Source organism: Chanodichthys erythropterus, chromosome 18 (assembly GCF_024489055.1).
Source record: "Chanodichthys erythropterus isolate Z2021 chromosome 18, ASM2448905v1, whole genome shotgun sequence".
In the NCBI taxonomy this organism is placed as follows: domain Eukaryota; kingdom Metazoa; phylum Chordata; class Actinopteri; order Cypriniformes; family Xenocyprididae; genus Chanodichthys; species Chanodichthys erythropterus.
Window position 1 is genome coordinate 35,662,229 of NC_090238.1, and position 23,557 is coordinate 35,685,785.

The following is a 23,557-nucleotide window of genomic DNA, read 5'->3' on the forward strand; positions in this document are numbered from 1 at the left end:
AATTGTTTTTAAATTAGGAGCACTAGTGAGCAAATTTTGCTTTTAGTGTAGTCAAATTACATTGGCTGTGTTCGAAATCTCTCCCTATACCCTTAAATAGGGCACTGTAGTGGACTTCATAATGCAATCAATAATGAGTGTACAACCAATGTATGCTCAACGGCTAGAGCAGTGGTCACAAACCTTTTTAAGCCCAAGATCCCTGACCTCGACCTTTATGAAAGACAAGATCTACTTGATAGAAAAAGAGAGCCCAGATTGTATTTAGTATTTTTTTTCGTGGCCAATTTAGATTCTGATTTATTTATTTATTTATTTTTACAAGCAAATTGGCCGATTCTCATACTGGTTGCAGATATTTGTTATTAGGGGCCAAGCACCGAAGGTGCTTAGGCACCTATTGTTATTGTTGGCGTTCCGTACGCTTATTATTATTCTTCTTCTTCTTCCGCTCTTGAAGTCTATGGCAGCCCATAGAACCGCTTGCGGGAAAGTCGTGAAATTTGGCACACAGTCAGAGGACAGTCTGACCTTTGTCCATTGCAAATTTGGAGTCTCTAACTCAATCCCTCTAGCGCCACCAGCTGTCCAAAGTTGCACTTATGTTTATGTTAATAACTTTTGAACCATAAGGGCTAGAAACACAATTCTTTTTTCCTCTGATTCCTTGGCTCAAGACGAATCGAACGCACCATATGACCGTCATTTTCCGTCATGAAAATTTTTCCGCCATTTTGAATTTTCTGAAAAACTTACTTTTTCGAACTCCTCCTAGGCCGTTACTCCGATTTTCATGAAAATTGAATCAGATCATCTTCAGACCATGCTGACAAAAATTTATGGAATTCAAGTTGATTCCTCAAACCGTTTTCGGAAAACTAACGAACGAATTGTACGTAGTGCTTGCAAAAACAGAAGTAAGGCTGTATCTCCGCAACGCTTTATCGTATTCAGACCAAACTTGGTACATGTCATCACAAGCATGACCTGAGGTACCATGCAGTGTTTCGGCGCAGTGCCACCTACTGGTGCGGAGATATGAAAAATGGGTATTTTTGCTTATAACTTCTGATGGGTTTGTCCAAAAATCATAAATTTGGTCTCGTTGGATTCGGGGAATCATGCCGAGTCGAATGATATCCAATTTTCCCAATTCGGCCATTTTGGCCGTCGGCCATTTTGAATTTTGTGCTAAAATGCTGTATTTTACGAACGCATTAACGTATCTTTACAAAACTTGGTATGGGTCATCAGCACAATGCCCTGAAGGAGCCTGAGAAGTTTCGGCACAGCGCCGCCTTGTGGTCAAAAGTTATAACAAAATTTACAAAAATGCTAATAACTTTTGACTGTATTCACCAATTGTAATGAAACTGGTCTCAGTAGATTCCTTGGGTCATGCTGAGAACAAAGATATCAAATTTGCCATAGTCAGCTAAACTTCCTGTCCGCCATATTGTTTTTCTTTAAAAACCTACTTTTTCGAACTCCTCCTAGACCGTTGCTCCGATTTTCACCAAAATTGAACCGTGTCATCGTCAGACCATGCCGACAAAAAGTTATGGATTTCAAGTCGATATGTCAAACCGTTTTCGTATACCAGAGCAAAGAATTTGAGGCATGATGCAAAAACGACTCTTGAAGCTGTATCTCTTCAGTGCTTTGACATATTCAGACAAACTTGGTATGTGTCTTCACAAGCATGACCTGAGGCAGCATACTCTGTTTCGGCGCAGCGCCACCTACTGGAGTGGAGATATTAAAAATGCCATTTTTGCTTATAACTTCTGATGGGTTTGACCAAAATTCATAAATTTGGTATGGGTCATCAGGACAATGCACTGAAGGAGCCTGAGAAGTTTCGGACCAGCGCCACCTTGTGGTCAAAAGATATAACAAAATTGACAAAAATGCTAATAACTTTTTTTCTAATTGCTCACTACTGCTGTTGGTCTGATGCTCCCAGCCATGTTGGCTTGCTTCTTGTGCCATTTTTGTGCTTGGCCCCGTAATTGCTGCTTGCAGCTATATTTATTATTATTATTATTATAAACAAAAATACATAGCCATTTCAAATTAGAGGGAACCACTGCTTTTTAATTACAATCCAAACAAAGATGCTATCACACTGCATGAGCAGTTTTTTTTATTTGAATTAATTGAGATCTAATTTCAAGATTTAAAGCAAAAACACAATGGTCTGACTTTATCTTTGTGAAATTATATGCTACACAAAAAAGCATGAAACAAAAACAGCAGGCTGAATGAGACGCAAATTCACTCTCTGACAGCAGGTGGCGCTTATGGAGCAGCAGTGACACAGCGTTTCCTTGGTTACCGCTGTAAACAAAGCTGAACTGCGCTAATAATTAGCTACTTTATTTGGAGGTAAGAGGAAAATAAAATGCCATTACCATCTATTTTTTTTTCTGAAGACAGTAATTCCTTTTAGAGATGCATTCATATAACCCTTCACCCCTAATTCAATATTTATATTTTCTTCCCATATTTCGAGCATCGTGAACAGTGTCTCCTCTTCGCGTCCGTCTTCAGCGTCTCTGGCCTCTTGTTTACGGCCGTTTACAGACTCGGACATGATGTGGGCTATTTACCTTTATCACTGTCCCAGTAGCTCCCGAAAATAACAGAAAAATAAATACAAAAAATAATACAGTACAAAGACTGGAGAAATGTAATGTATTTTTGCACTCATATTTCTGTTGTTTTCGCAAGCTACTGGAACAGTGATAAAGATCGACCGGCCGATCGCGATCAACGGGTTGGCGACCACTGGGCTAGAGAATACCCATAATGCTCTGTGAGGTTCGCACCGAATACATTTCCACAACTCATCAGAATCATCCATCCATTTTCCTAACCGCTGGTCCAATGTGGGTACAGTGTAAAATCATACATTCCTTTTTTAATTTTTGAATTGTTTAATTTAGGTTTATACATGCTATTTTCCATCACAAGCTATGTTTCCATCCAAACTTGTGAATTTAACGTGCGCAAATTTGGAATACTATTTTCATCCATTAAATCGAAGAGAACAAAAAAGTCACTTCCTGATAAACTGGCGCTAAATATCATTAAGAAATTGGACATTGTTGCAGTAGAAGCCACTGTATATAATAATTTTTGTATTTAATAAATCATCTGGCCTCAGAGCACACAGGTGAAACTCAATAAACGCTGTCATGTTGCATTCAGATGCCTGGTGTTTGTGAACACAATCGTGTGAAACGCTTCTGCGAGGGAATTATACGAGCCACTTTAACAGCAGACATTACAAAATGACCGAAACAGCATTTCAGATGCTGTACAATTAGATTGGTCTGCTGGTTGGTCCAGTGATGCAGTCCCATTGCAAAGTCACATCTTTTTTGATGCACATCAAGGACATTTTATTTGGTAAAAGTGTTTAATTTGAGCGCATACATTTTTGGCATTTCCATCCAGCGCTTTTTATGCGATTATCTCAAAATGGGCATAAAAATAGGTGGATGGAAACATAGCTACAGAGTACAATATAAATCTTTTCATTACTAATGGAGCTGCCAGTTTGCTAAGTTTCAAATGATAATTAAAAAGCAAGCACAAATTATGCAAACGACTATATTAGTTGATTAATGTAGAGAATAATGATTGAGGGTATAGGTGGCAATTTCAAACACAGCCCATGTCATGTGCCAGTTCACTACTTTAAGCCATAAACACTCATATATTGCTGTTTAAGAACTTGTTTGAGACTTGAGAGTGCTTTGGCCTAATTCCAGTAGTGACAGAGAGAGCAAATTAAAAAGAGAGTGCTGTGACAGTGGAAAGCATCTAACGTGAGCTGAGTTCAGTGGAGAGTGAGTTCAGATGAACTCCTCTAACAAGCTCCCTCACTGATTCTTTCAAGCTGAAGAATCGAGCTCAGGCTAATTAGATTGAGTCAGACAGAAGCGGCTGCTAGATGCTGATCCGCTCTCCCTGCAGACAGCATCCCAATTAGCCTCCATTCACACCCTACACAGAGGCCGGCCCGGCCCCAGGACTCTTCTCATCTCTGCCAAATACATACCTGGGTTACAATACCCTGAGAGAGTCTCTTGTTTTGCTGACTCACTGGGTTTTCAATGGACTTGAAGGTCAAATTACTTTCTCTCTCCCACACCTGTGGTACACAAAGATGTCTTTTATGTGTTTTTGTAATTCTTTTGAAAGTTCATGAAGATAGACAAGGGTGAGTGAAAAACAAACTTTTGGTAGTTAGGCATTGTCCTTGTTCTTTGCAATTAATACCTCGTTTACAGTGCCATTTACTGAGTAAATACTGTCCAGTCAAATAGCTTCAGATTTTGCTTTGTTTCTCATGTGTTAGCTGATAAACATTATTACAGTGTGTACATGCTTTCTCTTAGAGACCTACACTGTAAAACACACACACAACACACTATTATTATAAACACACAAATGAACCGGTGTGGCTGTAACAATATGGTAAAATTGAGTCAAAAGACTCAAATAAAAGGTTGAAATCAGATCAGACCCAGATTTATTAAGCTGTAAGAAAACATACCTGTTCATTTTTGTTACATTGTTATTGACTTTTGATGTGATGTGTAACAAAATGTCCTCCTCTGTTCAGGTTTGACTGAAAATTAATGCAAAAACTGACGCTTCAAATCAACATTTCAAACCAAAAAAATGTAAAACTTGACATAAAGTAGTTTTGGAGAACGTCTAAGTATAAATCCAAATCCACGACTAAATAAAAATAAGTTTATGTCTAAAAATTACTACTTTAATAAAAAATTGTTTAAAAATATGTTAGTAAAAATTGTGTATTATTTTCATAATATTTGCATAGTATGATAAAATGACCTAAAAATTGTAATTAATAATCAGAAAATATTATTAATCAAAATATATTACATTGGCTATGTTTACATGCACCAATTTTCGTCAATCCGAATGAATTGAATCTGATTGCAGATCTGTTTACATGTACTCTAAACATTGTAATCTGATTGAAATATCCGTTTATATGTAATTTTCCTTTTTTTTTTTTCCTTTTACTGTTTTTCACTTTTTACTTTCACTTTCTGTAGTGAATACTGACTGAGTTTGAGACTTTTACACCGGCATAACACTTGCACAAAGTTTGCATGTTGCTTCTTGTCTGATATCCATTGGCTCCCCTTGTTTTAAAACGGAAAGATTTCCGATATTATGACGTATCCTGAACTTGCGCACAGTGTAATGCGTGTCAGCATTGCACTGCGCATATGCCCCAGAGACTTTTGAATATGATTGGGAAAGTAGTCGGATTCAGGCGTTTACATGGTCATATTTTGCTGTTGGATCAGATTAGAAAAGGAATAAACCACCCCTATCAATCCGATCAAAATTAATTTGGATCGAGCTCAATCGGATCGATTAAGGTGTTTACATGATCGTTTTTCAATCCGATTGAGCCATCAATCTGATTACAAACGGATTATTTGGGTGCATGTAAACGTAGCCATTGGTTTTCCTGAAAAACAAAAAAGTTACATTTCAAGGCTTCGGTCACTTTTGACCGTGAAGGAGCCAAGTGTGACCCGAAGGGACCAGAGGGTTAAATTAATGTTTATTGCACTATTTTAGTGTCATTTGTGTCAGCTGCCAGCTTTTCTGTAAAAATGACAGTTTTACAGTGTACAATGCCTCTTTTATTACCCATCTATTCTACACTGTTACTCTGCTATACATAGTGGGGGTTGTTGATATGGCATGCTTTATTTTTTAACATGTCCAGGGTGTCAAACTGGCATGTGTCTGTGTCTTAGCCAAAATGAAGTGTAGCTTAAACACAGGGAAAAGGCTGAGATGGACAACATGCTGTCAAGGAGATCTCGTTAAGACACAGGAGTTCAATAAATTCTCAAGCAAGAGAAAGAGGAAAATAAAGCAGTCCAAGTGGGGCTGGTGAGAGAGCAGTAGGCCTCTGTGTTTTTATTTCTTCTCTCCTTACAGTTAAAGAGGCAAAAGCTTGATCTCCGCACACTCTGAGGGTCTCAGACAAACACAGACGCAGCACATTCTCTTCGCTCTAAACATACACAAACATACGCAGATAACCTTCAAAGACCAGGCTCTCTCTCTCTCTTTCTCAAACAAACACGGATCAACAATCACACTCTCTCAACAAACTCATTCAAAGAGCTCAGAACAAGAATTTCAGCACCTTGCCAGAAAACATAAAAATTGACTTATTAACAGATTACAATGAAACATTCAACTTTTTTAAATTAGAAAAAATGTTTAGATTTTAAAAATTGTGCTGTCTCCTTTAGGTGTTTCAGGACCTGGGTGTGTGTGTCCTGTCTGGGGCTTCAGAGGGGTATAATGTGTGTCTGTTTGCATACGGACAGACGGGCTCAGGGAAAACGTACACCATGATGGGTACTCCGGTGAGTAAAGGCACTAGCATGACAAAGTCATTGATGAAGCTTTATTTCAACTTAAATATTATGTGTCTTCATCTATGCAGGACTCCATTGGGCTGACACCAAGGATCTGTCAAGTAAGTCACTGGCATTAAAGGGTTAGTTCACACAAAAATGAAGATTACCCCATGATTTACTGACCCTCAAGCCATCCTAGGTGCATATGACTATCTTCTTTCAGATGAACACAATTTTAAAAATAAGCTTTATAATGGGACTGAATGGAGGATGAGATTTTGAAGTCCAAAAAAGTGCGTTAATTGATCATAAACGTACTCCACACGACTCCTAGGGGTTAATAAAGGCCTTCTGAAGCGAATCGATGCGTTTGTGTAAGACAAATATCATTAATCGACTTAATTGTACAAAAAGCGTTAACTTCTGTGACGTAGTACTCAATGACATGATAAACTACGCTACGTCATGACATACTACGCTATGTCTTACGTTATAACGCGTAGAACGTCATGTCATTGTGAGTTATGTCGCAGAAGTTAGCGCTTTTTAGGCGCAAGTTAAAAGCGAATGGCTATTTTACTCTATAAAGTTTTAAATGAGGATATTTGTCTTACACAAATGCATCGATTCACTTCAGAAGGCCTTCATTAACTCCCAGAGCCGCGTGGAGTATGTTTTATGATCGATAGATGCACTTTTTTGGACTTCTCATCGTCATCCTCCAACACTCCCTTTTATAAAACTTGGATGAGCCAAACCCAAAATTTCCTTCATCTTCAAAAGAGTTGAATATTTCTGTACGTTCATTGAAAATCTACGCAATCAAACTCTGACGCTTCAAAAAGTCGATAAAGAGATTGCAGTTTAATCCATGTCTTCTGAAGACAAATGTCATTTGCTCAGTTATGTCATTTTTAATGCAAAAATGACATTGTTTGAGATGTCTGAGTTATGACAACTTGACATAAACCAACACAACATAACCTGTCAGTGTCTTTGTCATGACAACTTGACATCATTTAGCTTTATGGGTTAACATTGCATTAAACTGTCATGTGGTTGGTTTTGACATTGGCTGTCATGAGGCCATTATAATATGTATCTTGAGCTCAAGTACAGTGGTACAAATTGAACATGTCATTAAAATGTAATTAAGTGACAATACTCTGACAAATAATTTTATAACAGTGTCATGAATATTTTTCATTTCATGTTTTTTTTTTGTTTTGTTTTGTTTTTTTAAGTTTCCTCCAACAGAAGGTCAGATAATAGAAAATTTCAAATTTCTAAAAAAAAATGACACTTTTATAAAATAATGGTAACACTTTATTTTAGGGTCTTTTAATTAGTTGCTTATTACTATTAGCATTCATATGGCTAAAATATTGAATATTTATTAGTAATTAATAAGCACATATTAATGCCTTATTCTGCATGACCTTATTCTAGATTCTTAAAGGAACACTCCACTTTTTTTGAAAATAGGCTCATTTTCCAACTCCCCTAGAGTTAAACAGTTGAGTTTTACCGTTTTCGAATCCATTCAGCCGATCTCCGGTTCTGGCGGTACCACTTTTAGCATAGCTTAGCATAGTTCATTGAATCTGATTAGACCGTTAGCATCGCGCTTAAAAATGACCAAAGAGTTTTGATATTTTTCCTATTTAAAACTTGACTCTTCTGTAGTTACATCATGTACAAAGACCGATGGAAAATAAAAAAGTTGTGATTTTCTAGGCTGATATGGCTAGGAACTATACTCTCATTCAGGCGTAATAATCAAGGAACTTTGCTGCCGTATCATGGCTGCAGCAGTGCAATGATATTACGCAGCGCCCGTGAGCCTGCTTGCACAGGGAACGTGCCTTGCAACCATGGAGATGTTTGTTAGAGACGCTGCGTAATATCATTGCACTGCTGCGGCAGCAAAGTTCCTTGATTATTATGCCTGAATGAGAGTATAGTTCCTAGCCATATCAGCCTAGAAAATTGCAACTTTTCATTTTCTGTCGGTCTTAGTACACGATTTAACTACAGAAGAGTCAAGTTTTAAATAGGAAAAATATCAAAACTCTTTGGTCATTTTTAAGCGCGATGCTAACGGTCTAATCAGATTCAATGAACTATGCTAAGCTATGCTAAAAGTGGTACCGCCAGAACCGGAGATCGGCTGAATGGATTCGAAAACGGTAAAACTCAACTGTTTAACTCTAGGGGAGTTGGAAAATGAGCCTATTTTCAAAAAAAGTGGAGTGTTCCTTTAATCCTACACAATATCTAAACCTAACAATTAACTATATTTAAAAGCAGTAAATTAGGAGTTTATTGAAGGAAAAGTCATAGTTAATCGTTTATATATGTGTTCCCTATACTGAAATGTTACCAAAATAATGTAATGTAATGTTAACCCATAAAGCTAAGTAGTTTTTTAAGTTTGATAATTAATCTGCTATGTCATGTTTATGACAGGTTATGATGTTTTGCTAATGTCAAGTTGTCATGACAAAGACACTGACAGGTTACGATGTGTTGGTTTAAGTCAAGTTGTCGTAACAAAGACATCTCAAACAATGTCATCTTTGCATTAAAAATGACATAATTGAGCGAATGACACTTAATGACAGTTGTCATAAACAGTCATAAAACCTCCTTCATATTCATGACACGTGTCATGTCATGATTATGAAGGTGTCATGTCAGTCTTATGCACACCCAATTGTTTTTGCAACAATTGTTTTTGGAAGACTTGAATTAAACCACTTAATTCATATGGATTACTTTTATGAATTTTTTGAAGACTTTCAATGGAAGGATGGAAAATTCTCAGGTTTAATTCAATATATCTAAATTTGTGTTCGGAAGACGAAATAAAATCTTATGGGTTAGAATGACATGAAGGTGAGTAAATGATGACAGATTTGTCATTTTTGGGTGAACTAACCCTTTAATAATGAAATTTCTTTACCATCACTGCCACTTTACATGATCCATTAGGGTTATCTTTGAATGTTTTCTTACAATCATTTTTTATCATTTCATAAGGGTCTTTTTAGGTCTGGAGTTGAATCTGCAGATGGACAGAGCTGTAGAGTTGAAATAAGGTAAGAAGGAAACCCTTTTTATTTGACACTTTCCAGCAGTACCAACAAACATATCCTGAGAATGAAGCAAGAAATATGCCTGTAAGCGAAAGCAAATCACATCCTCTTGTTTTCCCTCTCAGTTTTCTAGAGATCTATAATGAGCGTGTCCGCGATCTGCTGAGAGGTGCAGAGCAGAAGAAGCCAACACCCCTGAGGGTTCGAGAACACCCAGAGAAGGGGCCCTATGTGCAGGGTGAGTTCACGTGCCAAACTTAAAATGACCTTTGTTGTAGAAAGAACAAAAATGGTAAAGTCTGATGAATGCCCTCAAACAAGTCAAAATACCTACACTTATGAAAACATGAGGAAAGCGCTCGCTGTGTTATAATGCGTAAACAATGGTTGTGTATTTTTATTAAAGGATTAGTTCACTTCAGAATTAAAATTTCCTGATAATTTACTCATCCCCATGTCATCCAAGATGTTAATGTCTTTCTTTCTTCAGTTGAAAAGAAATTAAAGTTTTTGAGGAAAACATTCCAGGATTTTTCTCCATATAGTGGACTTCAACAGTTACCAACGGGTTGAAGGTCCAAATGTCAGTTTCAGTGCAGCTTCAAAGAGCTCTACATGATCCCAGACGAGGAATAAGAGTCTTATCTAGAGAAACGATCGGTCATTTTCTAAAAAAACAACAACAATTTATATACTTTTTAACCACAAATGCTCGTCTTGCACTGCTCTGTGATGCGCCATGCATTACGTAATCATGTTGGAAAGGTCACGCGTGATCTCATTTTTTCCTCCAACTTCAAAATCGTCCAACATCGTTGTTTTTCTTTATTTTTGTAAAGGCTGTTTGACTTAGTCTTTGCACATTCGCATTGTAGACACTGGGTCGGTACTTCCACCTACGTCACAAGTGAACTTTCCAACATGATTACGTAATGCGTGGCACATCGCAGAGCTAGTGTAAAACGATAATTTCTGGTTAAAAAGTATATACATTTTTATTTTTTTAGAAAATGGCTGATCGTTTCACTAGATAAGACTCTTATTCCTCGTCTGGGATCATGTAGAGCTCTTTGAAGCTGCACTGAAACTGACATTTGGACCTTCAACCTGTTGGTAACTGTTGAAGTCCACTATATGGAGAAAAATCCTGGAATGTTTTCCTCAAAAACCCTAATTTCTTTTCGACTTAAGTAAGACATAAGCATCTTGGATGACATGGGGGTGAGTAAATTATCAGGAAATTTTAATTCTGAAGTGAACTAATCCTTTAAAGAAGTAATTTTGTACAATTTTGTACAGTTATTCATTCGTTACTGTGTGCATATGTAACTCAATTCCCACCACAGCTTGTGTTGAAAGTGGCCAGCTTGTAGGACTGTATCTGCTCCTCCTCTTTCTTTTGCTCTCTCTCTTCCTTCTTGTCCAACATCCAGTCATTGTGTGTATTAGGAGAAAGCCCAGTGCAGCAAAGGAAGTGACCTCACTTCCATGTGGCCGCTAGGAGCTGAGTAGAAAGGCATTGTGTTTTGACCAAGATGTCTTTCTCACACATGTAAACAGTGACCCCAAAAAGTATTTGGACACTTTGGATACTTGACATTATATGAATTTTCTTAGCATTAAATAACAATATAAACACTTTTTCTCACAATTATATAAATTTTTCTTGCCATTTTGCCCAATTATTTTTAACTTTTGTTAATTCCTTACAGATTAACAACCAGTTGGACAACCAGAAAGCATCCAAATACTAAAATATATTATAATTTAAAACCTAACATATTAAATTATAATGTAAATGCTTTTCTTGAAAAGTTTGTGGTCACACTGTACACACATGCACATAGCAACTGGGGCTAAACTCAGGCCCAATTACGCCGTAAAAGACCAATTAGTAAATGTTTTAGCACCGCACTCCACTTCATATTAAAAGAGGATTCATCATCATCTCTTCCTGATTTTGTTCCTTTTACAGTAAGTGTCATTCTCAGGCAGGAAGAGAGTATCTGTGACTCAGATTATGGAAAGGATGATGATGTTATCATGTGTTTATTATAGGTCTTTCTCAGCATGTAGTGACCGACTACAAACAAGCAGCGGATCTGCTTGAGGAGGGCATCGCTAACCGCATCACAGCCGCTACACACGTTCATGACGCCAGCAGTCGATCTCATGCCATCTTTACTATTCAATACACACAGGTTTGAATCTCTGATCATGTCCATAGTATCTGAAGATCTCCCATTCGTCTAAAAATGCAAACTGCATTAAACTAGTGTAGTTGTATGTGTACTGGTTAAAGCACCTTAAAGCTCTAAATGCCTGCAAGTCATGCTAGATATTTTCTTTCTTCACTATCCAAGTGCCAAAAATGTAATTAAAGGGTTAGTTCACCCAAAAATTTAAATTCTGTCATTAATTACTCACCCTTGTGTCATTCCAAACCCGCAAGACCTTCTTTCATTTTCGGAACTCAAATGAAGATATATTTAATGAAACCCATTGATCTGCAAAAAAATATTTTTCTGCAGCGCACGTTCACGAGAGCACCACAATGCATGTGTGTTGTGTTGACGCGAGAGCTGACATTGTTGCGTGAACATGCTTTGGATAATATCAATTTGTAAATAAATTGATAAATTGTTTTTTTGCACAAACAAAGCACTCACATCACTACATAAAATTGAGGTGAAACCACTGGAGTCACATGGAGTACTTTAATGATGTCTTTAATAATAATAAAAATAATGATGCCTAGAAAGTGGTAGTTGCATTGGATCTCTGTGGTCTTGTGGGTTTGAAACGACATGAGGGTGTTATTTATGAGAGAATATTCTTTTTTTGTTTTAAGTAGTTAATACTTTTATACAGCAAGGATACATTACATTGATCAAAAGATTTCTATTTCTAATAAATGCTGTCGAAGTTTGAACTTTCTTTTCATCTGAGAATCCTGAAAAAATGTATTACAACTGTAATGTATTAAGGATTACAACTGCTTTCAACATTAATAATAATAATAACAATAAATGTTTTTTGAGTACCAAATCAGAATGATTTCTGAAGGATCATGTGACACTGAAGACTGGAGTAACGATGCTGAAAATTCAGCTTTATTTCACAGAAATAAATTATATTTTAAAATATATTCAAATAGAAAATAGTTATTTTAAATTGTAATAATATTTCACAATATTAGTGCTTTTCCTGTAGTTTGAGCAAATAAATGCAGCCTTAATGAGCATAAGAGAAAAATCCCTAAACTTTTAAAAGGTACACTGAAGAAAATATTTTTGGCAGTAGTAAATAAAACAAATATTTCTGGAGTATGTTTTATAAGAAAATACTATTTAAAATGTAATGTTAAATTCAATGTATTACTTACAGTTTCTTTGTAATTATTGTGACATTTACAGCAATTTGGAAGTTTCTGTTCAATTTTTTTCTTCAGTTTAGTGTATATTATTGTGAGATCAGTGTTTTCTTTTTTATAGGCTATTCTAGAAAATAACCTTCCTTCAGAAATAGTGAGCAAGATCAACTTGGTGGACCTGGCTGGCAGGTTAGTGTCTTTGTTTGAACTTAAACAATCATTCTTTTCAAGCAGTAAAGATCCTATAAAGTCACCTTTTGTAATCTAGATCAAGGGTGTCCTGGTTCTGGAAGTCCACTGTCCTGCAGAGTTTAGCTCCAAACTGCCTCAACACACCTACCTGGAAGCTTCTAGTATGCCTAGTAAGACCTTGAGTAGCTGGTTCAGGTGTGTTTAACTGGTGTTGGAGCTAAACTTTGCAGGACAGTGGTCCTCTAGAAGCAGGATTGGACAGCCCTGATCTCGAATATGGCTTTTACTGACCATGATAGAGAACCATGATACTATATGCCCCCTAGTGGGTGATCTCTGTAATGTAAGTGTAATGGTGAAGAGTAAAGTTCTGACTCTGATTCTCTTTGTGTCGTGTCAGTGAACGAGCAGACCCTCAATACTGCAGAGACCGAATAACAGAAGGAGCCAACATCAACAAATCTCTTGTCACCCTTGGCATTGTCATCTCCGCTCTTGGTAGACACTGGCCTTCTTTACTCTTATCATCCTTCCTTATCTTGCTTGTCATCACATTTCAATTTTTGTTTTCCTAGCCCAAAACTCTCAGATGTCCAGCAGCAGTCAGAGCATTAACAGTGTGCTCAGTGAGGGTGAAGGGAGCACCGTGGGCAGCCAGTCCAGCTCTCTGTCAGGCAGTGGGCGCAGACACTGCTTCATCCCCTACAGGGACTCTGTCCTCACCTGGCTTCTCAAAGACAGTCTGGGCGGCAACTCCAAAACCATCATGATTGCAAGTAAGTCATTTAGAGTGAAAAATTGATGTTTGTTGCAGTGCCAGAAGAACTGATTCTGAGATTAATTTTCCGCCAGCTGTCTCGCCATCTAGCAGCAGCTACAACGAGACTCTGAGCACCCTCCGCTACGCAGCTCACGCCAGGAACATTGTCAACAAGCCAAGAGTCAATGAGGTGTGTCTAAATGCCTGCATAACATGCTTTTTCTGAGTTGAAGTTAAAGGATTAGATCACTTCAGAATTCAAATTTCCTGATAATTTACTCACCCCCATGTCATCCAAGATGTTTATGACTTTCTTTCTTCAGTCGAAAATTAAGGTTTTTGAGGAAAACATTCCAGGATTATTCTCTTTATAGTGGACTTCACTGGGGTTCAACGGGTTGAAGGTCCAAATGTCAGTTTCAAAGTGCTCTACATGATCCCAGACGGGTCTAATCTAGCGAAACGATTTCTAAAATGTATATACTTTTTAACCACAAATGCTCGTCTTGCACTGCTCTGCGATGTGCCACGCATTACGCAATCATGTTGGAAAGGTCACGCGTGATGTAGGCTGAAGTACTAATCCAGTGTTTACAAAGCAAACATGCAAAGACTAAGACTGTCGGATGATTTTGAAGTTGGAGGAGAAAGTGAGATGCAGTCATGCGTCACGCATGACCTTTCCAACATGATTGCGTAATGCGTGGCACATCACAGAGCAGTGCAAGATGAGCATTTGTGGTTAAAAAATATATACATTTGAATTTTTTTTAGAAAATGACCAATCTTTTCGCTAGATAAGACTCTTATTCCTCGTCTGGGATCATGTAGAGCTCTTTGAAGCTGCACTGAAACTGACATTTGGACCTTCAACCCATTGGTAACTGTTGAAGTCCACTTTATGGAGAAAAATCCCTAATTTCTTTTCGACTGAAGAAAGAAACATCTTGGATGACATGGGGGTGAGTGAATTATCAGGAAATTTTAATTCTGAAGTGAACTAATCCTTTAAATGAAACTAAAAAAAAACTTGTTTTACCGCAGGACGCCAACGTGAGGTTGATCAGAGAACTGCGAGAGGAAATTGATCGTCTGAAGAGCATGCTGCTCGGCTTTGAAATGGTATCAGAAAGTGTCTGTGTGCTGGTAGCGGGACACTTGGCATGTTTTTTTTTTTTTATTGTCTTTTTTACCCTATCGCATTATTTTGGTAATCATCATAGGTATCTTTTGAATGTGTAAACACTTAAAAAAAAAAAAAGAATCCTGTGAAAACTGCTTTAAAATTGGACATTGCATTTCCATGGAACTTTAAAACCTTTTAGCGGGCTCAGTTTCTTTGTTTTAGCAATTTTAGAGTCCATTATTTTGTAAAATATATATTTTCTGTAAAATAGACAACGTTAAGTTCAGTTCTTTTGCTTTACAGTAAACTTAAACTTCTATAACCTTTTTACACTTTAATTTTTTTTTAAGCTGCTTTCACTTCTGCAGTAATCTGCTGAGTGTTGTCTTTAAACTAACCAGCTGCAGCGGTCAAGAGCACAGGACAAGACTTGGTTTACTTTATTGTTGATGTGAAATTTGGACAGTGAAATCTCATATGTCCAAATTCACCGTCCATGTAGCTCATTAGTACACCTCAAATATATTCTGGCTTGACAGGTTGGTCTTGTATTAACAGACACTTGACAGATGCCTGGTTAGGATATTGTGTCTCAAATCCAATGAAAATAGCCAAATTTTCATACTCGTATAAGACAAAAGTTGCTGACTGATAATTGTCTTTTCCATCCACAGCAGAGGAACCCCAGTCCATCTCTCAGTGATGAGAGAGACGGTAGCTTGTCTGATATAGTCCTGCAGAATGAACTGAAGGTTAGTCTGATATTAATTCTCTTTAGGAGCTCTTTATGTACACTACTGTTCAAAAGTTTGGGTCCATAAGTAACACTTTATTTTACAGTGTCCTTTTACAGTGTAGTTACTGTAGTAATAACTATAAATTATGAATAATTACATGCAACTAACCCTAAACCAAACCAAACCCTAATCCTCATCTAACTCTATAGTAAGTACATGTAGTCAATTGTTTTTACTCAGTACTTAAAGGTGCATTGGATACATTTTAGCAACATCTAGCGGTGAGGTTGCGAATTGTAATATAGAGAAGCTACGGTGGCCAACACAGGACAAAAATGTTGTTGCAGGGCTCGACAATGAGGACAGCCCGATGGTCCGGTGCCAGTGTGAACGGCGCTCGGGACAGTAGACTGAACGGTCACTTGCCCGATCGGGCCAGTGCTGTAGGGTTTGCGTTAGGCTATATATTTATGATCGTCTATGATATCGTAATTGTTGATTTAACGGTCTGAAATTTTTGAGTATGTCCCTCGTAGACGTATTCTAGTAGGTTAGACTAGTGTGCGTGCATTTTAGAGTGCACGCTGCGTGATTTCGTCTACTAAAATGCCTTTATAATGCACCCAGAATTCAAGATAAGGGGCCCCAGTATATATTTCATATTTATATAATTTAATATAGTTAACCAATATTACACAAAGAGCGCCGTTTTTCTCCAAATATTAGCATGATTACAAATGTGATATTGATTTCATTCAGCGTACAGTTTAATGAACAAGAACTTAATATCAAGAGACTTACATTTAAAACACCAAATTGTCTGTTTCGCCAATGAAAATAGTTCCAAACAAAGTCCACAGAATTGTCTTGTGTCTCTGAGCAACACTTCGTGAATGAATCAGCCGCTTGAATGAATCGGTTGAGTCTGATTCGCTCATTAACAGTGATTCGCTAGCTGCCACCTACTGGCGGGTTTAATTTCACATTTAAAGTGTCTTCATCTTTTTTAATAATTTAAAATAACAGTATTTAACGTTTTATATTTAACATTAAAACATTATACATCTGTAACTGCTCTAGACTGATTAACTTCAATAAAGTTTAATCTATTCTATAGTTATATAGTTATACATTAGATTTCTGACAATTTCTGTACCTGAAAATCTCCTGTTTAAACCTACATGAAAAACTTTTATTTCATTGTTTGTTCTGTTGTATTTATTTGTGCTATTACTCGTAATTTGATTATTTGTTGATATTTTATTTATTACAAATGTTTATTTGTCTAACAATATTTAAAATATAAGTTAATCTAGTAGCTTTTGGTGTCATAACCCTATTTATTGAGGATAAATGTAACAAAGACAATGATTTATAGGCCCATTTTCTTGTTTTTTACTTTTATTACATTTTTGTTGTGGGGACAGTAGACCGGGCCAGTAGAAAAAATCCTTAGCGTTGAGCCCTGTGTTGCCTGAGACAGAAGAGAGAAGCTAGTCAAGCAAATGCACTCTGTAGAGCAGTTTGTCCATTTAGGGCTACTGTAGAAACATGCCAGCACAAAATGGCGATTTAACATGTAAGGGGAACTGTTGTATATTCAGAAATATGTTGTATATTATAAATGTCTTTATTTTTGATCTATTTAATAAAGGTATTTATTTCTTTTTAACAGTGGTGCACTTATATAAGCAATTCTGTAACTGTATTGCAACACGTCACATGTTACTGTCTGGCTAGCACTATTCAGTTTGATTCACTGTTTTTTCTCCAGTTATATTTTCACAGTCTGTCATGTTTCCTCTGCAGGTGGAGCAGCTGACTAAAGACTGGTCAGACAGTTGGCATGATAAGCGAGCTCTGTTGGAGCGCTACAGTGTGGACATTAACCAGGACAGAGCAGGAGTTCTCATCCGCTCACTTCTGCCCCACCTCATCGCTCTAGAGCCAGACGTCCTCAGCACAGGCGTCACCATCTACCACCTTCGGGTAGAATTATTCATTGCTTTTTCCTGTGGCATCCATATTGCCTTCAGCTAGTCTTTTCTCTACAAAATCCTTTGCTCTTTCGGGTCATTAACCAATGATTCTTTCTCTTTTCCCTCCAATAGAATCTCCCTTCAACTTAATTTCTCTTCTGTCTTTTCTACTCTTGTTCTGTGTGCAAAACTCTTGAGATTCTTCTCACAGGAAGGTAAAACAGTTGTGGTCATGTGGTCCATATATTCACGCCCTCCTTTTCACTTTCCTGCTTTCGTACTTTTGTGTGATTGTGCTGGAACATTTTAGTGAGTTTCTCAGTGGTGTATGTAAATCAGTGCCAAGAGGTTAGTCCTGAAAGCCAATAAAAGACTCAAGACTGCAATTTCAGCAGTTTCCTTGCTTCAAAAGCTAAAACCACCTGGGAATGATTGTGCGCCCATGTATCCGGGCTTATATAAGCAGCCTTCATAAACAGTACACAAATCCCTTTCTAGGCTTTGAGGTGTAAAAGAAACAAATGTTAAGAAATGGAAGAAGAAAATGTTTTATTTTGGACATGTGTGAGTGTCATGCACTAATTGACTCCTTTTAATGTTTGTTTCATTTTGGTGCTACAGGAAGGGGTGACAAAAATTGGGCCTCAGGGCAACAATCTGGAAGAGCCTCACATAGGTATTTCATATTCATCTCAACATCTTTGTGTACTATGGTCCGTTTACACCTGGTACTAACAGCTCTAAATAGAGTTCTGTAAGGGTGATGTATTTTTGTTGGCCAAAACCTGTGACAAGTTAACATTTTAGCAATTCCGGTTCCATCGTCCCATATACAGGGAGTGCAGAATTATTAGGCAAGTTGATTTTCTGATCATATTTTTTTTCCAAGCACATTTTACCAATTCCAATCCACATCAATCTTAATAACTACTATTAATATTGTTTTTAATCATTTATAAGTGATATATAATTGTTCATGAAGGCTGGAAATGAAGAATGCCCTATATTCAGGTGTGCAGAATTATTAGGCAGGTTTTCTTTTACAGATAAAATGAGCCAAAAAAGAGATTTAACTGGGTTTTTATAGGCCTTATAGACAGACAGCTTGAGAGTGACTCCTGAAGGACCAGCACCACATCCTCTTGTACCACTGTTTGAAGAATTTATCTTCCAGAATCTAGCAGTGAGTTTTGGAAGATCATTTAGTCCATCTCTGCAAGATGGACATTTCAGGATAACAGATGGACTAAAAGTGAACTCCCACACCTTACTGCCAGATTCTGGAAGATAAATTCTTCAAACAGTGGTACAAGAGGATGTGGTGCTGGTCCTTCAGGAGTCACTCTCAAGCTGTCTGTCTATAAGGCCTATAAAAACCCAGTCTTCATGTACTTTATAACACTTCAGCTTGTGATTCTTATTAAGAGCAGGTCGCTTTTTAGGATTCTTCACCTAACCTAAGTCTCTGAGATTCTGACACCTCACACTTCTGAAGACTCCAGGTAGGTTTCAGTACTGGGAAATGGTGGCGCTGGAGACTAAAGGGTTCCTGATGGTTTCACACTTAATTCTTCACCTTAATTCTTAATTATTTTGCAGTTAACGTGTCTTTTCTTCTCCAGCTGTTTTTGTATGACCCCGCTGACCCAATGAGCATTTCACTGTCCAATGGTCATGCTTTAACTTTGCAATTTCTAGTATTACATTAGTATTGCGTCCTTCTCATGAATATTTAATAATTTTTGACTTTTCAGTCTGAGTTAAATCTCTTTTTTGGCTCATTTTATCTGTAAAAGAAAACCTGCCTAATAATTCTGCACACCTGAATATAGGGCATTCTTCATTTCCAGCCTTCATGAACAATTATATATCACTTATAAATGATTAAAAACAATATTAATAGTACTTATTAAGATTGATGTGGATTGGAATTGGTAAAATGTGCTTGGAAAAAAAATATGATCAGAAAATCAACTTGCCTAATAATTCTGCACTCCCTGTATGTCGTGTAAATGGGATCTAATGCGTCTTGTGATCTGATCACTCAAACCACTTTCGGCCACATCGCAATTGTAGTGTAATGTGTCTGAACCGGTCTGAAGACCAATATAATTGTTTGAGGTGGACAGCAGTGATTAACTTGCACCTCAAACCCTCAGTCTTGCCAGAAGGTTCCTCCTGTGAGATCGAGAATAAGAGCGGGGTGGTGACTCTGAAGCCAGTCTCAGGGAACATCTGCATGGTCAGTGACAGAGAAATCACAGAGCCCTGCAGACTTGCACAAGGTAAATGCAATGTGCAGAAAACAACCCTTCATACCTATTTCATGTGCAAACAAAATAATGTGTTTACATTTACATATTGTGACTATCCTGATGTTTTATTTTGCATTTCTATTTCCCTTAAGGTGCAGTGATTACCTTAGGAGGACTCCATAAGTTCAGGTTCAACCATCCTGCAGAGGCGGCCGTTCTGAGGGAGAGGAGACGGGTACAGTCCATGCTTTGTAATGCATATCCACTAAAAATGACCTTGAGATAAGATGGCTAAAAGTACATGCAGTACTTGCTTGACATACAGGAACCAATGAGGTTTGTTTTTGCATTTGACTCAAGCAGATTTGAGCTTCCACAAGAACCAATGAGGTTTGTTCTTGCACGTCAAGCAAACATGTTTGATTATCTCTGCGTATGTTCGCTGACATGTGAATTAAAGGTTAAAATAAATCTGTTTATTATATAAAGTGATCATGTCTCGCAGAAGGTTTGGATTAAACCGCTCAAATGGTATATTTTACCAATGAGTTTTATACTTTTTGATGTGAAAAATTATGGACAAAAATGATGAGATGAAATGTAATTTTTGGGTAAACTAACCCTTTAGGTTTTTAGTCGGTGGTCCTGAATATGAATATTTCAATATGAGATTTGTAGGCTTTTTTTCTTTTCAGTTTGTAAGCACATTTTGTAATTCAGTCATTGCCCAGTCAGCCTTATTTACCGAAATAGTAAGTGATGTTAAGGGGAGATTTTAAGAAATTTGAAATACATTCTTAGAGATATTAGTTTGATTTGTTCTAGTGTATTTTTTTTTTTTTGTATTTATTAAATCTAAATAGCTAAGTTAAAAACCTTCTGAAAAATCAAGTCTCTGATCGAAATCTGCTGAGAAATATCTGATTCATTGAAGTATTTAATGTATTTTTTAGGGCTTCCAATGAGTTGACATAAATTAAAGGATTCGTTCACTTCAGAATTAAAATTTCCTGATAATTTACTCACCCCCCATGTCATTCAAGATTTTTTTCCTTCAGTCGAAAAAAAGAAGGTTTTTGACCAATGGTTTCTCTTGATAAGACTCTTATTCCTCGTCTGGGATCATGTAGAGCTCTTTGAAGCTGCACTGAAACTGACATTTGGACCTTCAACCCGTTGGTAACTGTTGAAGTCCACTATATGGAGAAAAATCCTGGAATGTTTTCCTCAAAAACCTTAGTTTCTTTTCGACTGAAGAAAGAAAGACATAAACATCTTGGATGACATGGGGGTGAGTAAATTATCAGGAAATTTTAATTCTGAAGTGAATTAGTCCTTTAATTAATTAATTAAATTTCTAATGGTATTATTGTTTTTAAGTAATGCAATTAATGCATATAATACAAAATTTACTAGTTAATATTTGCATGAATTTTGATCTTTGCAGACCAGAGAAGGAGGTTTGGTCTGCAGCTCTACAGAGCTCAACCTGCCCAGTTCTGACACCAGGTAAATATGTTTTGTTCATTCAAAAGCAGTAATTTTTCGAGCTATATATATATTGCAAAAGTTCATGGTAAATGTTCAACTGTTAATGAGCCCCCTAGAGAAAATATTGTTTATAGAGTAGACATGGTGTTGCTTGGTTACTACAGGGAGTATTTAGACAACAAAAGAAATGAGGTATAGAAGTAAATTAGACTTAGTAAGTTAAAAGGATTCTAATTTTTCAGCGCTATCTGTCATTTTCTGGTTAACTAGTGCATCATCCCTAGAGTTTGTGTTTGTTGTGTGCTCAGGGTTGCAGGAGCAAGTTGTCATGAGAAGGGCAATGGGACAGCACCCAGACAGCGACTAGAGGAGCAGCAGTGGTACATCGAGTGTCTACGAGAGGAGATTCAGATGGAACAGAAAAGAGCGGAAAGAGATCTGGAAAGAGAGCAGGCACGTCTCCGACAGCAGCACACTGAGAGTGAGTACAGAAAACATTGACACGCTGTGTGGTGCTTAAATGCTGGATTCAATGCTGAAGTGCACTTTTGTTAGAAGAGAGTCTAATGCCATTTTTATAGCATTTAGAAGGATTGAAATATATGAATGTTCTTCAGTAAAGAACGTTATTTCTCTTAAAACATAAGGATTAAGACATCTGTTATATTTTACACACTTTGTGCTGAGATATTTTTATTTTGGACTTGTTCCACTATAGAAAGAAATTGATTTTGAATCCTTTCACACAGCCCAGAATACCTGACAATAACTAGGAAATTGTCCTTTCAAATTGTTATTTCAATTATAAAGCCTTATGCTCCTCTAAACTCTGATTTCTTTTGCACCTAAAGTCAAGCAGTGGATCTTGGAAGAAAAGCAACGGCTTGCAGCCCACTGGGAACGGGGAACACTGGAGTCAGGGGTTCAGACAGATCTCATACTTCCTATTGGTTTATCAAGTCAGAGGACTGAGAAGGAAGGCAGTGCTGAAACAGTCCCACCATCACCCTTAATGGGTGACAGGAAAAGAGTGGTGCAGGAGGAACTGCTGAAACACCATGCGTTGCGCAGAGCTGAGAGCCGTGTGCGCCGCAAAAGGTTACATTACCAACTGGAGAAGATTGCACGAAAGCGCCACCTGTTGGAGGCAAAGAGAGAGCTGCAGAGGATGGAAAATGAACTTCTACAAGGAGGCGATGAAGCCTTGTCTCCAGAACTGGGGTGTCCCTCAAAGTCCAGGGGACGTCCAATGACTTTACGAAGGCATTCCTTTTCTGCTGATTTGCTGTCCCGATTGTATCCCCAACACACTCCCATTTTCAGGTAGGAGTAAATGTGAATAACCAACATTAGGTCTCATTTACTATCCATGCATACACACAATTTATGTTTGAATGTTTTCACAAAGATATATACCTTTCGTACTAAAATTTATTCTCAATTCATGATAAAATGCAGCAACAACAGAAAACACATGTACACAAAAACCATGTACTCTCGGGGGGCGTTATAGCCCAAGCTGTGAGGTTCCTCTAAATAAAATCTCAGATATGTGTATCTACAGCTGGCTAATAAGAGGTCTGTAACCTGGGTCTGTATAGAAGGTTTTATTGTGTTTGAACTGGTTTTGAGGATTGGCATTTATTTAGGATCTTGCTGCCAATGCTTTCAGGTAAAAGTGCATCTTTAGAAAGCATCTTATATTTACTGAGAATGAAGAAAGGCTCTAAAGGAATGCATGTGTGGAAAGGCCTTATATGGTTTGAGCATGTTTTATGCAAATTATTTACCTTGTGCAGGCAATATTTATATAGTTGCCAGCCTGTGCCAACATTTTTGATAATTTTCACAAAAGTTTCATGGCCTCCAGAATATTTTGTTGTATGAATATAATCTAAACATGCAATTTATCAAAAGAAAGTACAGACCCTCTGCTTTTAAACAAAACAAAACAAAAAAACTGTTTTATTCTCGCTTCATGCATTCTTTTTTTTAATCATATATTTAATGTGGGTAAGTATAACAAAAAAAGCAACATTTTGAGCAAAAAGCGAGTCAAAAAATATTTTGTCAAAGACTACGTCTGGATCGGATTCACAACAATGATCA

General features: G+C 37.3%; 1 protein-coding gene across 3 annotated transcripts in view; it reads left to right on the forward strand.

Annotated features, from left to right (window-relative positions):
* The window catches only part of stard9 (StAR-related lipid transfer (START) domain containing 9), a 62,420-nt gene that overhangs the window by 23,033 nt on the left and 15,830 nt on the right, over window positions 1-23,557 (forward strand). For 2 of the 3 annotated variants that reach the window (XM_067367890.1, XM_067367891.1), the window contains exons 4-21: window positions 6,327-6,443; window positions 6,524-6,556; window positions 9,480-9,538; window positions 9,661-9,773; window positions 11,594-11,736; window positions 13,030-13,097; window positions 13,501-13,598; window positions 13,676-13,876; window positions 13,953-14,050; window positions 14,905-14,982; window positions 15,661-15,738; window positions 17,533-17,712; window positions 18,324-18,378; window positions 19,862-19,987; window positions 20,110-20,192; window positions 21,405-21,466; window positions 21,757-21,929; window positions 22,300-22,771. In XM_067367890.1, the coding sequence (XP_067223991.1) occupies window positions 6,327-6,443; window positions 6,524-6,556; window positions 9,480-9,538; window positions 9,661-9,773; window positions 11,594-11,736; window positions 13,030-13,097; window positions 13,501-13,598; window positions 13,676-13,876; window positions 13,953-14,050; window positions 14,905-14,982; window positions 15,661-15,738; window positions 17,533-17,712; window positions 18,324-18,378; window positions 19,862-19,987; window positions 20,110-20,192; window positions 21,405-21,466; window positions 21,757-21,929; window positions 22,300-22,771 (2,237 nt within the window). Of the gene's footprint in view, window positions 1-6,326; window positions 6,444-6,523; window positions 6,557-9,479; window positions 9,539-9,660; window positions 9,774-11,593; window positions 11,737-13,029; window positions 13,098-13,500; window positions 13,599-13,675; window positions 13,877-13,952; window positions 14,051-14,904; window positions 14,983-15,660; window positions 15,739-17,532; window positions 17,713-18,323; window positions 18,379-19,861; window positions 19,988-20,109; window positions 20,193-21,115; window positions 21,249-21,404; window positions 21,467-21,756; window positions 21,930-22,299; window positions 22,772-23,557 lie in introns of those variants that run through there. The other variant, XM_067367893.1, reaches the window with a different exon arrangement.